The 17409-nt window shown below is 41.5% G+C and overlaps 1 protein-coding gene across 9 annotated transcripts in view; it reads right to left on the bottom strand.

Moving 5' to 3' along the window:
• Nucleotides 1-4250: 4250 nt before the first annotated feature.
• tnk2b (tyrosine kinase, non-receptor, 2b) overlaps nt 4251-17409 on the bottom strand; it is a 67982-nt gene continuing 54823 nt past the window's right edge. For 6 of the 9 annotated variants that reach the window (XM_056391338.1, XM_056391336.1, XM_056391335.1 and 3 more), the window contains 12 exons: nt 16427-16546; nt 15889-16015; nt 15560-15706; nt 15268-15362; nt 14785-14979; nt 14454-14545; nt 13600-13722; nt 12902-13335; nt 11544-12767; nt 9603-9698; nt 8546-8676; nt 4251-7878 (listed from right to left, as the gene is read on the bottom strand). In XM_056391338.1, the coding sequence (XP_056247313.1) occupies nt 7872-7878; nt 8546-8676; nt 9603-9698; nt 11544-12767; nt 12902-13335; nt 13600-13722; nt 14454-14545; nt 14785-14979; nt 15268-15362; nt 15560-15706; nt 15889-16015; nt 16427-16546 (2791 nt within the window). In that variant the 3' untranslated portion in view covers nt 4251-7871. The remainder of the gene's footprint in view (nt 7879-8545; nt 8677-9602; nt 9699-11543; nt 12768-12901; nt 13336-13599; nt 13723-14453; nt 14546-14784; nt 14980-15267; nt 15363-15559; nt 15707-15888; nt 16016-16426; nt 16547-17409) is intronic. The other 3 variants (XM_056391340.1, XM_056391342.1, XM_056391339.1) reach the window with 2 other exon arrangements.

Here is a 17409-nt window from a genome sequence, read left to right as displayed (position 1 = left end):
TCTTCCAGTTCCAACAGTCCTTCATCACCTTTTCTTCCTCATCAATTCCCCAGTTTGTGAAGAAAAAGCTCTTTCTCTCCAACTCTTCACCACCCTTCCTTACAAACATCCTATCTTCACTTCTCTTATCTCTCTACCCCTCTTCCTCCTCCTCCGCCCATCTCCACTCCCTTCAATTTCTTGAATATGATGTACTTCTAAGTGGTGTGCATCTTTTTCTTCTTTCCCTGACAAAAATTGCACTGCTATTACTACTATTTTTGTGTCTTTTACTTACCATTGCTACATGCCTTAACGAATGACAACTTAGAATTTGCAATTAGGGAAATCGTGTTTTGTCATTTTTTTAAATCAAGTCTTGAGCATCCGAAAATGGGTTCTTGACGAACCAGAAGTGACACCATACCACTGTCACTAAAACATTTTCTCTGAGGTGAGTGCACTTCTCTGCCTATTTGTCTGTCAGAAATGAAAGTGTAATCATATATAATGGAGACTTGAACATTTTACACGTGCACCCGTTCTCCACAATATGTCTAGGCATGCACGTGTATCTGCACTTCCTAGAAATCCAATTACATCCATGAGTGGAGGTCAGCGGAGGGAACATGCACATAATGTACCAATATAACAGTCAGACAGTCATTCATAAGCCCAATAACAGCCTGGCTTTCTAAACATTTCACAGTTGATGTTCACATGTTCATGTCTCATTATGTCGAATGATAGGACACGCTCCACAGCGGCTTGGCATATATGATCATATAATTGTAATGTTTTAAGGCTTTTTGGTAGATTAAATTCAGTATAAATTAACATAATGGGTTACAGGGAGGAGGTTTGGACACCATGTATTCAAACAAGGTCATGAATAGATAGATAATGGTAGGAAAGGTTAGATAAGTCTATAATAACCTACCGGCTCAGGGGGAAATTGGACAAAAGGCTGCAGTGAGCACAATGATTAATTGATGATTCTTTGTGGAGGTTCATTATTGTGTCTACACTCTCAATGACAAAACACACTCTACCTTTCTGTATCTCGCTCAGCCATCCAAGTGGTCTCATGTAAGGAGACAATAGTATATCCTCTCCTTATAAATCACTGATCAGTCGATCTAAGGACTGCACACACTGTACTGTACTTATGCTGTGCTGCTGAAGAACCACAGAGGAGAATAATTGACCAAAGTTAGAGGGAGAAATTAAGAGGAAAAATGAGACTTGAAGACTTTATCGGTTTCTGCTATACAGTGTTCTGTGTTCTTAAAGCTCCACTTATCAATATTTTTATATTTGCAGTTCAAATGACTTTGTAATGTGAAAGCGTTAGCCGTGATGCACTCAAACCAATCATTTTGATTGAAAAACGTATCAATATATTCTGTTTCACTCTGTAATGTAATAGTTTATATACAAACGGTTTTACTGATTTATATAATTTTGATCAGCTCAGTAAGCGATCGTATCACTGTTCAAAATGCTGCTCCAACTGTCGCGCTCAGTTCAGTGCCAAAATAAGCCAGTTAAGTTAATAGACTTATCACATGATGTTGTGTTTGTGGCTTTCAATAAGCATTTAACTTGCATCATGACTGAACTGACAATAGCGCTTTCAAAAATCAAATAATGCTGCTTAAACACTCCATAATCAAAACTCTCTTGTGTAAATTAGTTATTTCAAGTAAACTGTGATGAAAAACAAAAGAAAAGTGGAGAATTATGTGCAACGTAGTGCTAGATATTGATATTCATTCATGTGTGCAGATAAGTTACACGGTAATACTGTTCATTCACAGTGTTTACACTAGATAAAAGTAGTAAGCCAGAGAGAAGACACATTTGTTTTTACAGATGTGGAGAAAAATAAAGAAATAAAATGAGATCCATGTGTTGTTGCACACCACCACTCCCTCTCAGTCCATCCACCGATCCCTCCGTCTCTTTTTAGATTTTCTTCTTCTTTCTCCTCTCCGACTTCTCAAAAGTCTCTCCTTTGTATCTTCCTTTCCACTGTCACCCTGTCATCAGCCTGTCTCTCTCCGCTCCTCAGCTAGCCGATCCATTGCACACTGAAGGTTTGCGCCTGTGCTATAGCTCTGAGCTAAAGTTTCAACTCAGAACAACAAAGGAGATGATGGCGAGGAAGGAAAAAGACAGTCTTGGAGAAAAATATACCTTCCTTAAAAAAAGAGCGAGGAGAGATATTGAAATAGTATTCTATAAAGCAAACTTTAGACACACGCACAAATATAAATATATATGCCAGAGGATTTCTTTTCCAAGGTACACTCTTATCTGTTCCTCTGCACTTTCTTGGCAGCTTTCCTCCTGCTTTTGCTTTGTCTCTGTCGCCTCTTTATTTATCCTCTTCTCTTTTGTGAAAACCACAATAATTTCTCAGGGGATTCCTGTGAGCCCACTACACTAGTGCCCAAAACAACACACATTAATAATTTGCCCAGGGACCAGGTAATGATACTGTACAAACACACACACACATGAACACATTAAGATGAATAGAGGGCCTACTGGGTCTCTAGTTCCTCAAGTCCAACAGTAAAGCGGGATGTGTGCGCAAAAAAACAAGAAAGATGGTGAATGGAGAGGGAGGGAAAAAACATCAAAGAATAATGTGTGTTTGTGTGACTGAAGGTTCAGCAGTTCCTCGGGCTTTGCCATCTTTTAAAATTTCAAACCATTCGGCACTCAGCCTCACTCTTCAGTCTGATTCAGTAAAGAAAGGTTTATGTTTTATTGACCTGTGGATATTTTTCATCATTAGGATTCCAGCGGATTCATCAATAAACAAATAAGACTGTGATATGCTTATTTAGGTCTCCACACATCAGAAACAATTTATGTACTATGAACAACGAAGGGCTTTGGTTTTGCAGCTGACAGTGTGAATATACAATATGAAGGTCAATTGATATGTGTGTGGACAGGCTCGATACAGTCAACATATGCAAGGTCTGGGCTGTATTTTCTCACAGGGATCAAGGCCTTGCATAGTCGGAACGTCAATGATCACAAACACAAACACAGCCTCATTGATTCAGATTGATCTGTCACATCACACCAAGGCTGCGAGGGCTGGCGGAGGCAGCGTTGAACTGACACAAGTTACTCACAGCGTAACACAGCACGGCTTGTTAAATGAGAGCTACTGTTAACAATGATTTTTATTAAGGTTTAATCCGATTATTATTTTTGTTTCAATGATTTATTGTTTAGTTCCCAGAGACCAAGGTAATAGCCACAATATATTATTAGTTTGAGCAGCAGTTCAAATCCCTAAAAATATTCAATTTCAAAGGCATTGATGGTCCCCAGAGGATCTTCCTGTTTAGCATTTCCAGCATGTACAATTTTTCACTTGTGCAGTGAAATATTTTGACTTCTACTGGAAGGACTGGTACAAAATCAGGTACAGATGTTTGTGATCATCTGACTTCTACATCTCTTGCACAAAAGCAGGTTGGTTCAGAGTGAAATGCTTTAAAAATAACTATTGGTCAGACTGCCATGACATTCATAGTCTCACAGGAACTATTGACAGTAATAACTGCATTTTTCTTCAAATTCACTTTTCATCCAGCTCCATCAAACACTTTGGCTCATGGCAAAACATCGGCAAAACGAATGAGGTTCCCATCAGCCGGAGCTGCACATCTGTATTTACTGCTAATTAGCAAAACATTCTGCCATACTAAACCAAGATGGAGACCATGGTAAGCATTATACTTTACCCGCCATAGATCAGCAGGTTAACATTGTCACTGTGTTAGCATTTAGCTCAAAAGTATGCTAACCCTAAGGACAGACTCGCAGATCAGATCAATCATGGCTTGTCTGGAACAAATTCATCTCTTGTCAAAATGGTTGTCGATTTCCAGATGAATAATAATCCACTAATTGACCAGTGGTTTCAAAACTTTAAACATTATATATTGGATGACTAACAAAACCAGATGAGAATTATATAAATAGATTTTCATAAATGAGCCTTGCTGGGTTTTTTGTTCATTAATGCTAAAAGGGAACACTTGAGTGTGCATTGAAATACTTTAAGGTTCAGTGTTGCAGTATTCGTCTCTTGATAGTAATTAGCTGTTATGCATCTGAGCTTTGTGTGGAACACATCTTAATATATTAAAAACAAAATCCAGCATGATACTCATTTAAGCAGCACTTACAAAGCTAGCTAAGGTGACCGAAAAAAAGATTCGTCAAAAGAAGAAAAGAGGTAAAAAATAATTAACTCTTTAATAAAAAATACATTTATAAATTCGGCAGCATGAACTTCTCTTGAACAGTTCCATCAACCCAGGAGGAGAGAAACAATGAAAACCAGCTGTACAGTAGGCATTTAAAATAAACCACATCCTGGGAAGCAAACACGTACAAATGAGGAAGAAATGGCGAGTTGGTTTGAAGGAAAAACAGCAAAAACAATATAAATGACTCTGAAATAGCAGAGTGAGTTTCTGAAGAAACTTATCTGGCAAACAAAGACCAAACAGAACTGAACAGAGTTTTTCTAACATCAGTGTCAACACCACAACAGGGCAGTGTTGCTTTGGGTTGATCATAACACCACAAGGTTCAGTCCTTCTAATACAACTACAGCAGCTTGGTATAAAGACAAACAACACATGGACAGACTGTGGAGGCAGCCCTCACATCAACGTGTCCTTATGCACTGGTTTCCAGTCAGCGTTACCACCACACATACCAGAGGGAAAATGGCTAAACTGATTCTGGATCAGTGTTCAAGGACATCTTCATCCTGCTCTGGGGAGGATCACCAAACACTTTATACTGAAAACAGTTTTTCATGTGCATTTAATTACTAGGATACAATATGACAGGGATGAAAGCTCAATTATTTTCAAAACTGGATGGCACTGATGGATGGACAGACTGGGAGGTCACAGGTTCTACAGCAGCCTTATTGCACACAGGAGAAAGCTTTGACTGGAGGTTGTTTTTCTAAAATCAGTCCTGTACATCCTTTATAAATATGCTTTTTTTCTTTCTTTCTTTCTTTCTTTTTTTTTTCTTTTTTTTTTTTTTTTAAAGCCACTTAATTTACTTAGGCAGATAGCAGGTTTGTTGTGGCTCCATATTAGCTTGTTCAGAGGCCATTTGAAGTTTCTGCCTAAACAGATTGTGGTCAGACGTGTCACATACTGGGGGGGTTTTGTGGACATATGGAGGGGTTGGTTGGTTTGGAGCAAAGCCAAGGCGCACATGTGGACAAGGACATTTATATTGTAATTAAATAGATGGGTACCAGTTGGCAAAAAGTTATTTTTTCCGCTATAGAGAGAAGCACCGTGTGGATCATATGTGTTGACTGTCATCGACTGAGGAGTGTTTTTTGACCACATTAAAGTGAATGTTAGAGGTCGAAGCATGTGGAATGCCTTTTATTTCCCCCGCTGTCATTATAGTCCTCAAACATTAAGTGTATCTGAAATAAAAAACAGGACAGGCCCAAAAGTTTCCCATGTTGACTGAGTTTTAAACCGTTCATTGCTCAGGGCTCTACTGTGACAATACAGTCACAAAATGTATTGTCACGTCCGGCAGTGAGTTCACCCAGAGCTGACACGTCCTAGAAGTTTCTAAATTATTGCCCCTAAAGCTGCTGACCAAAATATCACAGTTGTGGTTTTAAGTGATGATTATGGGACAGGATCTGTGCCTTGGGGTAAATTTCAATACGTTGCTGTTATTAGCTGCCAACGTAGTCTGGGTGCATGCAGAAAATACCAAGCTGGCAGGAGTTTTCAGCTGATGCACAGGAGTTCTGTGTGGGCAAAGTGCTTAGAGGGACAGAATGAGGAGAGACTGTATCTGGGGTGAGGGAAGATTTCACTGATTGGGTGGCCTTTCTTTTTTTCTTCATCCACATTTGGCAAAAGTCATAGATCAGGGGCCGGTTGTACAAAGATACTGTAGCGTGGTCTAATGTTTTAGCTCTTAGATCAGTCTGGTGCATTTTAGACTGTTTAACTGCAATAAAACTGACTTTTTAAAGCCTAAAAACTTTATGCGGCCCAACCTCCAAGCTAACTCAGAACGGAGAGCCATGTCAATCAGTGACAACTGCTGACAGGGAAAGCATGGCTCACAGTTTGCAGTTTGTTAACAATGTTGTTGAGTGAGTTTTTGCAGACCACAGTTAACACATTGTGCTGTGATAACGCTGTTTTAATTTGCCCAAGGAGTCGTGTCATCAAGATACAAAGAAACCTCGGCTGAGCTGAGTTTTTATTCTACTGGAGGTTTTTTGTATTGTCACATTCTTTGCTGAATTTTCCAAGTGAAATGTTTGTGTAACAGTTGAATTCTTCCAGACAGCTAACATTTTAAGTTGGAGTGAAGGGAGCCTAGCAGTTTGACACAGTTGCTCGTGTTTCAGTTTGAAAAAAGCCTTGTTTGCCCAGAATTTACCCAGAATTCATGGCAAACAAATCCTGTTGTAGACAGTCAAGAACTAGACAGCTTTGTGCAATAAATGAATTTAAATGAATTCTATCCGAAGTCTGACTATTACTTTGAGTAGTTATATAGTCAAAGTCTATCTTTGTGAAACTGGCCCCAGTATTTCACTTAAGGGGACAGTCTTCTCTTGTCCCTAAGCACTGTGTTAAAAATATATTAAAATAATATACCAGGATTTTGTTCACAAATACATAAATGTTTCCCCATAAAGAGTATATTGTTTATACCCTCTGAATATACACTAGACAGTTTTGTAGGTTTTAAAAAGGAGTGAGCCCTCGAAAAACCACTTCTGTGTTCTTCTGTTGATTCAGGTCGACACCGGACTGGTTTAACCTTTGACCCTTAGCACAGAGGAGGCAGCACTGCATTGATACTAACTTCCCTCATTAAACTATAAAATGCACATTTTCCCTGGACTCCACAGACTTTCAGCAGCAAACAATCTTCACAATCACATCCCCACACCTCTTAATAACAGTCAACAGGCAAAATGATTTCCTGTGAAATACAGCCTGGAAAGCCAGTTAAATATTAGCTTTGTGTTTTGTTGTGCATGGGTGTTGCAGAGGTAAAATATGATTTCCTTTTAACTGCTCATGAAAACAATTGCTTCAAGATCCTACAGCTGCAATACAGGGTGTTAACCTCTCATGACCTAAATGTACAAACACTGTACAGAAGTTAGGTTCAATTCTGACAGATCAGTAAATGAGATACCAATACTGTACAAGCTCTATAAAACCTTCTCAGAAAGTGCTGCTGTGTATATTGTGCTAATCATTTTGGCCTCTTCAGGTTCACTTCCTGACTGTTTAATGACATTAACAAAAGAGAAGATTAAAGTATCTCTCTGCTGTTGGTCGACAGTGTAACTGCGGCAGTGACGATACCAGTAAGAGGATCTGTCGGGATGCTAGCACCAGAATCTGTGGCAGATCTGTTTGAGTGATGTAGTTTGGGCTGACCCAATGGTCCTGAACATACAAGTGGAGTCTTTTTTTGCTTTTTAACAAATCTGAAAAGATGATGGATGGCAGTCTACAGTTTCATAATAAGTGAAACAATGACACATCTTTCAGACCAAAGTCAAAGTACAACCCAAAGTCTTTTTTTTTTGCCCTCAGGCTAAATTCCTGTTTCCATAGTAAGTCTGAATGGAGAAACAATGAAGTTTGGTAGTTCGTGCTAGTTCAGTGAAAACATGTTTGTTCTTCCGTACTCAAATTACAGTCTTGTGATTGGAAGTGTGAGTGAAGCATCGACGAGAAAGGGTCAGGAGCAGATTCATCTCCTCTGATGATATTTTACTGAGGATGAAGTTCCAATCAGAGCTCAGCAGCTTCACATTTCTGTCACCGTCTGCAAATATAAAGAAGAATTAGATTAGATTGAGAATATGCTAAATCCTACTTAATGAACTTCAACGATATTTACACTGATTTGCAAGAGCAGCTTCTACTTTTGAGGCTTTTAAGGTGAGATAAACATGAGATTGTTTGGAGCATTAAAAATCATTTCCAACTTTTTTTTTTCCAATCACTTCAACGAAGCAGAAAACTTTCTCAGTCTAGCAGCCAAATATTATGCCTCATTAACAAAAGCACACACGTCCTCCCATTGCATCACACTGCTGCCTGTCTACCTGCTGTTTATGTCTGTGTGGTGATTTTATATTTGGAGTAGGGAAAACATTGGAGGTAGATTTTAATGGAATGTTTTCTGAAAACAGATGTGACAAAGCTGACCTCATGTGGGGGGCGAGGTTCACAGTGTGCTGCAGCAAGCTCTACTGTCACAATGACACACAAAATGTCACAGATGCAAGATCAAACATTGGGACCAAGTTTTAAATATAGACCTGAGGCTCTGGATGTTATATAAAGTGACAGAGCTAAATTATTAAGTGAAATGGACAGATGGACAGTCACTGCTGGACAGTGATAGAATTGTACAGTCCATTAAAGTTCTGTGTGGGATGTCGTGACCTTTAATTTGGGAAACACTACTATAGGATACAGTTCTTTACCTCTGCCTTGTTGTGGATCCATAGTTATCTAACATCTGAGTGCTGGCCACCTCCAGGTTCCAGTCACACATCTCCAGCAGCTTTAGACAATCGGACCTGCTCCTCAGACCCAAACAGAACAACTGCTCCACCTGCAGAGACGAGCAAAGATCAAACAGTCGAACAAAGAAGCCCGGAGTGAAGGATGGAGCAGCAATTAGAGGGAATGGGGCAATAAAGCAGGGTCACGGGGTCGGGTACTGTGAAGGAAAGAATTGCACACATCATTTTTTTTCTACCTCTTGTGAGTGTTATTGCAGCAGGAAGCATATTGTAAAATTATTTCAGTCTTAATACGAGCTCATTGGATTGCATTTTTCTTTCTCTTCTAAACTTTTCCACCACTATTAAGGAGCAGTCAAGTGTTCCCTTGTGCTTACTGCCATCCAAACACATCTTCCATCCTCCCACTGAGGTGCTGAGGACTTGCTGGAGACACATCAGTGAGTACATATGCCTTTTATTTATAGCCAGCTCATTGCAGCAGTAATGACCTGATTTTCCCTTAAGGCTCAACAAAGTTGCTGCTATCATATCCTGATATGAAGTAAGGATGACATTAAGCAACCGTGAATGACTACCTGTTTGCAGCTACATGCTGTGCGTAAACAAACTTATTACAGAAAAAGCCTGGAGGCCTGACCTCAGACGCTGTGAGCTGGGTCTCTAAGGATGGTTCTGCAGCATAGCAGTGTTTACCACTGAGGTCTCTGGTTCCCTTTTAATAATTGTGATGCTGCAGCATAATGATACACTTCATGTCATCTTTATTTTGCTGGACTGGAACGAGGGGATGTTTGTGAAAGTGTGAAACTACCTTGGAGAATTGCTGCTGTATTAAAGGCAAACGTTTGTAGCACAAAATATTGATTTGACTTAATTTTTTTCTGTTTTCTGCGCTTTGCATTAAGTTAATGGATAAATTATAAACACTCATAATGATTTTTGAAAGCATCCTCACTTTACTTTTGGTGCCTGAATGAAACACTTTGTTCATAGTGCTGATAAAGGATCTCACCTTTAGGTAATGCACAGCTTTCTGGACATTCCAGTTGTGTTTCTGGAGAGCAGCTTGACACTCCTCTATCGTCACACCATGAACTGCCTCCTGCACCTGAATCATACAACAACAACAACAACAACAGTGTATGTCTCTGCAACATCCAACAACACTGCCGCTGCCTCTGATTCCTCATTCCCGCTGATGGATCTCAGTGTCACCCTCAACATAAACACCTGCACACACCACTGTGTCCTTTCCTTACGGTGAAATCATCAGTATCATCTTGGCATTAATACTTCACGTACAGATTCTTTCAAAAACTGACAGTCGAGTAATATCTTTTGGCACTTATTGGAGCTCCTCTGTTTACTTTTAGCTTCGCCTGAAGAAGCGTTTGATAAGAATTGTTAAAGTGCTGAGATTTAAGCATCACTGGATTCGATGAGACTTTCTGTACAGTCCCCAGTCTCTTCACAAACTGAATTAAGTTTGTTTGAATTCTACTAATTATGTTGATCCAAATCCACTTTGAGCTAACTCTAATTTCAACAATGTAACCCTGACAGTGTTCCTGAGTGTGACGGGAATTTCTAGCAGCAGAAAATGGATTTCATATCAATATTTTAATGCATCAATACTTCTTTTCTACTTGTATAAATGTGATATTTCATTGATACCTATACTAACAATATTACCACATCACCTCCAACTCCTTCTTCTACTTATGATTGAACAACCACAGTCAGTGAACTCCTCTGCAGTACAGGTTATATATATTCCCACTGCAGCTGTAGTGCAGCCACAGATCTCAGTATCCACTACAAAATGCCAAGTGCCTGATCAATGTAGAGCCTGCAGAATTCGCAGTGATTCTGACTCCAGTTCAATCAGGTTCAATCGGTGTCAGAATCAATTGGCCAGATAACTAAAGAACTAATCAAACTCTGGTTCCTCATCAATTCAATTCTCAGCAAAAAGTAATATGGCCTTTGTCTCCACAGAACACCGTCTTATCTTTACATATGTTATGAAAAGTGTTTGTATGCTACCGAGTTTTAAACTCAAAAGATATTCAAATGGAACCTGTTTAATTAGTATGATTTATTAGCTTTTATAAGTTCAGCTCCGATTTGAAAATCCTATTTTACTGTTACACATCAATCATAATTGAATAGGGAGGTAATCTGTTTTAATTATAACAGATATGAGCAATTAAACATGTTCCAGCGACTTTAAATCGCTCACTTCTTCTCTAAGTGTTGGAGAGAGAGACACACACACACACACACACACACTTCCCTACAGACTATGGCCTGTGTGGACAACCTATAAAAATTACCTTCGGTTGCCCCCTTGTGTTCAGTGTATGAGCAAATGTAATATACTGTACACAATGACATACAGTACGTCCTGTATACACATATTTATTTAGTTTTTTGTGTTTTTTTCCAAATTAAATTTAAATGCTACATTAACTGTCACTCTTGAAAGTGCAAGTTTTGACTGAGAGGAGTCAAACAAGCCATACATCAAACATACACCACTCTGTTACATCACATTTAAAGTCTTATTACTTCTTAGACCAATGCTACTGGATTACCCTGAACATTGCACTGATATTTTAGCTCACAGCAGTGTGATAAAGTCTTAATCTCATAATAATGGAACCACACGCTCTCACACTAATGATAGAGAACTAAGAACGAATGGCTCTCTGTTTAAGGACTGTACTTTTTATCTAATTTACAGAAAGTATTCAAAGTAGCATTAAGGAGGACATGAGGTCAACTATATATTACAGATAAACCGTCACACTGCAGGGGTTTGACATCCATCACGGGAGAGGAAGTGAGCAAGCTTAGCTCTTAAATTACTGAAGCAATAAACAATAACTTTCAGCACATGATTTATCAATAGAGAAGTTGCAAAAGGCAGTCCCAGTATCTCTGACCTTACCATTCTGACCCTGTCAGCTGAGTTCCCTCCTCCGTCTGTCCTGGTGCAGGACCCAGTGACCACCGGTGCCGTCAGCCCGTCTAAGCAGACGCGAGGGAAACTAACTGATGTCTTCATCCCTGACCGTGGTCCACCCAGACTGCTGTTATTGTTGGAGGAGAAATTAGCCTTCAGCTCGCCCGGATGGACGAGACCCTGTCCTTGGGCATGTCCCTGGACAGTCTGGCTGCTGACCACCATTGGTCTGACGGTGGCCGTGTTCGCTTGCCGTACATGCCTCTCCTCCACGCTGCTGGCAGGAAGACTCTCTGCCTCCCTGAAGAAGCGGTCGTATCGGTCAAGGTATGGCGGTCTCTCCGGCAGAAGGTAATAGTGGGTATTACTGACTTTACGTCCATCGCGTACAATGGGGAGGATACAGGGGCCCTTACTGGTGGGGTCCTTTCCCTGCCCCTGGGCCTGGATCACTTTGGGTGCAGCATATTTAGGATCTGAGGCAAAGCTGTGTGTGGTAGGCATGAGTTTACCTGGAGAGGTGGAGAGGTAGGAGCCGTAGGTGTGTGTGGGGGGGCAGGAGGTAAGGGGGGCCTGCATGGTGGTGGGGCTGACAGAGTAGACTCTCTGCTGAGGGGAGCCCACTACCAGGCCCATGGGGCTAGGAGTCCTGGAGTCTGACTGGGACAAAGGATCCCTTGGAGGGATCTGAGGTGGTCGGTTCTGGTCTGGGCCTGAAACATCCTCTGTGGTGTCTGCAGGTGTCGGGGACAGAGAGAGATCCCTTGACCAGCGAGCAGATGTGTAGTCGCCCCTTTTTATAGGGCGAGGGGGGATGGGGACACGTGGGGGGATCTGGGGTTTGTCTTCATTGGAGCAGAGGACATTCTGCTCCTGTGCCTGAAGGGTCTGAGGAAACGAAGATGAGGTTTGGGATGGCGAGCTTGACGGAGCAGCGCCCACCGTCGGTACGTTGAGCCTCCTCATGCACTCTTGCTGGAGTTCTTGGAAGATCTCTGCAGACTGGGAGAAAGATGTGGACAGGCAGTGGCCCTGCTTGCTGGGAAGAAAGAGGTTATCCTCCAGGCCTGGTCTGTCTGGACCCCTGGAGACAAGAGCCTCAACCTGCACCTTGTGTCCAGAGGAGAGAGCCTCGTCAGCCTCGTCTGGGTTACAGACCTCACTCTGCTCATCTTCATGCTGCTGCTCTGAGCTGTTGATGGAACTCACCTGTGAGGAAAAAAATTAACAACTTCAATACACTCTGCCATGGAACCAGGTGATGACAGAACTGGAGACAAACATTTTCATTTCCATTAAAATTTGGCATAGTGTCAAATATGCTGTATCACCTCCTACCGTACCTCCATATCATCTTCATCTTGGGCTACATCATCGTAGGCTGGGGGTGGGGGTAATGGTCGTGCATCCCAGTCCACCACTGGTGTGGGGTGAAGGGGGCGGGGCAACGATCTGGATGGACTCTGAGGAGGAGTCCGGTCCAGGATGTTCTCTGCTTCCAAAGCCAGCTTCGCCAGCGAGGGGATCTGAATTTCAACAACGGGGGAGGGGGAGGGCGTGGGTGGGGGGAACTCCTCCCCAAAGTCAATGAGGGACACTTCACTGTTGGGGTTGTAGCCTGAGCCTGAAGTCCGGCTACTCCCCTGTTTGGAAGCAGAGACCCACGCAGCAGGTTTAAGTTTTAAGCCTTTGACGGAACCCGTTTTCCGAAGTGATAATCTCTTAAGTCCTGCTGAGGTCAGATCCTCGTCCTCGTTCACTGGATCGTAGCAAGGCTCTGAAGACACAATCACACAATGCATTTATTAACGTGCTGAAGAAGTTCAGGAAGTGATGACACTGAGCCACAAAAAATACACTCTGCTCCTAAAAAGTCTTGGGGTTCGAAGTTAGTCCTATAGTGCACAGCAAGGACACTGCACACCTGTTAGAGGGACACCGGGGTGGAAAGATGGAGAAACAAACATGTCAAGAAAGAAATAAAAGATGACAGAATCACTGCAAACACAGGCAGAGGAGAGACAAAAACTATGGGATGTACCTTTGAAGAGTGGAGCTAGGAGGGAACAGAGAGGGCAGGAGCAATGGGTGAGGAGCTGCTGAGAGAAACCAGACTTACTCTTGATTAACACTGCTGGTTGAGGAGGGCGGGGGGGGGGCTCCTCTGGAGAAATAAAAACAGACACCGCCACCGCAAAGGAGAAACAGAGGGGAAAGAAAAAATGACAGTAGCGAGGATAAAAAGGTTATAAAATAAAGCAGGAAGCAAATATCCGTTTGCATATGAAAGCTTTTGAAGCAAATGTTCGAAAAAATAAATAAATAAACGCAAACTGTTTTTGGGGATCCTTCCTCCAAAGCAACATCTACACTGCACCAACTCTTTCAACATACCAACCATAATGTCAGTGTAAAAGTTCAATCTGCCGTCACTGTCATTGACTGAACAGTGTATGAAATATAGACTAACACTAGGCAACATTAAGCTAATGTATTTTTTAGAAGTTTGTTTACATCAGTAACATTTGTAGTTAGACACTAAAACAGGTCTGTATTTGATATGAGGATTATTTAACAAATAGAAGATAATAATAATTTTGTCTAGTAGAATGTGAACATGTACCTGTAATGTGTAATACATCATGATTCAATTTTAATTACGGCCTGCAGGTGTGTTTCAAGGCCACAGCAGAAACTCTGGTCTTCCTTGACTTTCAGGTCACAGCATCAGTATAAACAGCTAAAGGAGTCGTGAGTCCAGTGGTACAAACCAAACAGATTGACCGTAGTAACGATGGATACTCTTGTGTTGTGGTATTAAAGAATGCATATCCTACAGTGTTTGATCGTGACTGTGACATGGGTGAAGTCTTTACTAACAGCTGTTTCACTCACTCTTAGCTCGTCCTGGTAGCTGCGTGGGCCGAGTGGCACTGAGGTCGACACCCAGAACATCAGGAGGATCCATGGGATTCCCGAGGTACAAACTGGAGAGAGCAGAGGGACAGAATTCATCACTGTAAATGTCAACATAGTGAATGCAAACACTCTGGATGTCTTCATGATTCGATTAGTTGGTGGACATTTAAAATAATGTGCTACTGCCATCTATTGGTGAGAGTTTATTACCACGACAACCCAGCAAAAACTAATGATGAAAAATCATCTTTAGGCATTTCGTGGTACTAAATCCACACAACACTAAAAGTAAGAAACTGGTCCTTACTCGTCGATCCTGTCAGGGAAGCCCCAGCAGCGATGGGGGTTGCTGTCTCCGTGTCCTGTGTGGATGAAGCTGTTCTTGAGCGGCCGGCTGATGTCATGAGCTGACAAACCCGCTACTGATGTCACCACGTTTCTAGGGAACTGTCCGACCTTAAGAGTTCGCTTGTTTTGACCTCGCCACCAGTAGTTCTCTGCCCTGAGGGACGGGGACAGTGAGGATGAAATAGTATGAGCCACACTTTTTGACATGGAGAGTCAAGGGCCAAATGTGAACATCTGCAGGGGATTACCACATCAAATAATCCTACTGAACATTTATCAACCTGACAACTGAAGTAAAAATTCAAAGTCGTTTTATTATTAACGAGAAAGTCCTGTCGATTGTGACACTTGACGTTTTTATTTCTTTTAAAACAACATTCACCAGGAGTGAGGTTGAGGAGTAGGTTTATTGAACTTGTGTAAAACTCTTGTTTATACTCACCTTCCCTCTATGATGGTGATGACATCATTGATCTGGATCTGCAGCTTGTCAGCCTCGTCAAAGTCCTGCAGAGCACACATGTCTGTGGGCATGGTCTGAAAAACACAGACACAAACACAGGACACAATGTATTTTTAATGAGAGGTCATTTTTCAGTTTCGTCTTTGGAGTCAGTCCACTAGGTGGAGCTAGTACCTCATTTATAGATTGATAGATTACAGCTTCATCATATTTAACTCTCTGGATAGACACCAGTAGCCACCATCGGCTACCCAAATGACTTCATCCCTACCTCCAGCAGGAACTCTCTCAGGGCGACAAAAGTAGGTCTGTCATCTGGTTTTTGTGCCCAACACTGCAGCATCACATTATAGATATCCTGCGGACAGTCCTCTGGCTTCGGGAGTCTTTCACATTCTTTATCAATCTTGTGCAGAATCTAAAATGTGAGAGAGAAAAAATGACAATAGAGTAAAGAGGACAAATGAATATAGTATTGTAGGAGTGGAAAACGTGAATAGTTTTGCAGGCCTGCCTGTGATACTTTGGCTTCAAGATTTCAAGATGTTTATGTATGTGGTATATACAGTATGTTTCCACATTATCTCTGTACATGTTTACCTGACTCCCATTGAGACCCAGCCAAGGCTCCTGACCATGTGTGAACATCTCCCAGAGAGTGACTCCAAACATCCATGTATCTGTAGCATGGGAGAAGGTTCTGGTCTTCAGGCTCTCTGGGGCGCACCTGGAGGAGGTCAGACACCAAGCTACATAAACCCATCATCTACAGTGCATGTCTGTCAGAGGTAAAGCTCACTTTGATTGAGGGATGTATTGATTCTTTAAATGGGGCAATTCTGAATTTGTAAGTCCGTATTAATTTGAAACTTGAAATAAAATCAAATGGAGACGAGACAGATTTCGTTTTTGTTGCATTGCATTTTGTTGCTTGACTGACACAGAATTTGGCAAAGAAACCAAAAAAGCCAAAGTAAGCCATGTTTTATAAGAATGAACAGCAGGGCTGGAATGCAGCTTTGACCAAATCAAAAGTCTCTGTGGAAACTTTCTGTAATACAAAGATTTAGGTTCACACCCTAACGTCTAAAACCATATCCAAGCTTTAGTTACTGTGTTGCTCCTTCAGTCCACCCACCATGCAAAGGGGACTTTGCGATGCTCCTGCATGACATAGTGCTCGTGGTTGTTCGGCAGCGCCCTCATCAGCCCAAAGTCGCCGATCTTCACTCTGTGAGCTGAGGCCAACAGGATGTTCCTGAAGAGACAGGGTCAAACTATTAACACTTAAACATACAGGCTTATTATACTGTATGAACTCAGAAACAGTCACTATAACCTTCTTAACACTGCATCTCAAAGATATTTGAGAGTGTTGTGGGTAATTGGGGTGCAACAACTCAAGCTTAACAGTTCCTGCTCTCCACACACAGTAACAACAACAGTCAAGACTCATATGCTGAGAAGAAAAACAACCCTTTAACAAATTGAACTCAATCCAAATAAATAAATAGTCAAATCACAACATTATTTTGGATAAGGAAATATACAAAATATTGTAAGAGGAGCATTTTCGTGTTGCCTGTCGACCTGGATCCTCCAAAAATGGGGCAGTTGTGATGATCAGTCCTAAGCCAGGTTCAAAATGTGATCCCACCACATGAAATATGCTCCATGGGATTCCACTCTGCACACAGCCCGACAAGTACTGTAGGTGTTCGTTGTTGGCATTAAATAAATATGGAGCATATGAGGAATAAAATTAACTGTCTCGCAGGTTATAAAACTGGCAGGACTTTGAAGGTCGAGAATGTAAAACCGCAGCTTAAGAAATCTTCTTTGTGTTTCATACACCGTAACAGCCACGTGTACTATTTTATGACAACTTTATTGGGGAAAATGACTCATTTTTACCAGCCATTAAGCTTTTTCTCAAGCATCTAAGTAGTTTCAACACTTTAGTGAAAGTGACTAATTTGGGAAAGACCAAGAATTTAGACCACCCAGTACAGCCAGCCAACAACTGACTCACTTTACTTGTGTGCCAAGTCTTCCTGTAATAGCCTGTAAATTTCTGGGTGGAGGAGAAGGAGAAGCAATATAAATAATCCAATGTACCAG

Source organism: Seriola aureovittata, chromosome 12 (genome assembly GCF_021018895.1).
Source record: "Seriola aureovittata isolate HTS-2021-v1 ecotype China chromosome 12, ASM2101889v1, whole genome shotgun sequence".
Classification (NCBI taxonomy): domain Eukaryota; kingdom Metazoa; phylum Chordata; class Actinopteri; order Carangiformes; family Carangidae; genus Seriola; species Seriola aureovittata.
This window is presented reverse-complemented; position numbering and strand designations above follow the sequence as displayed.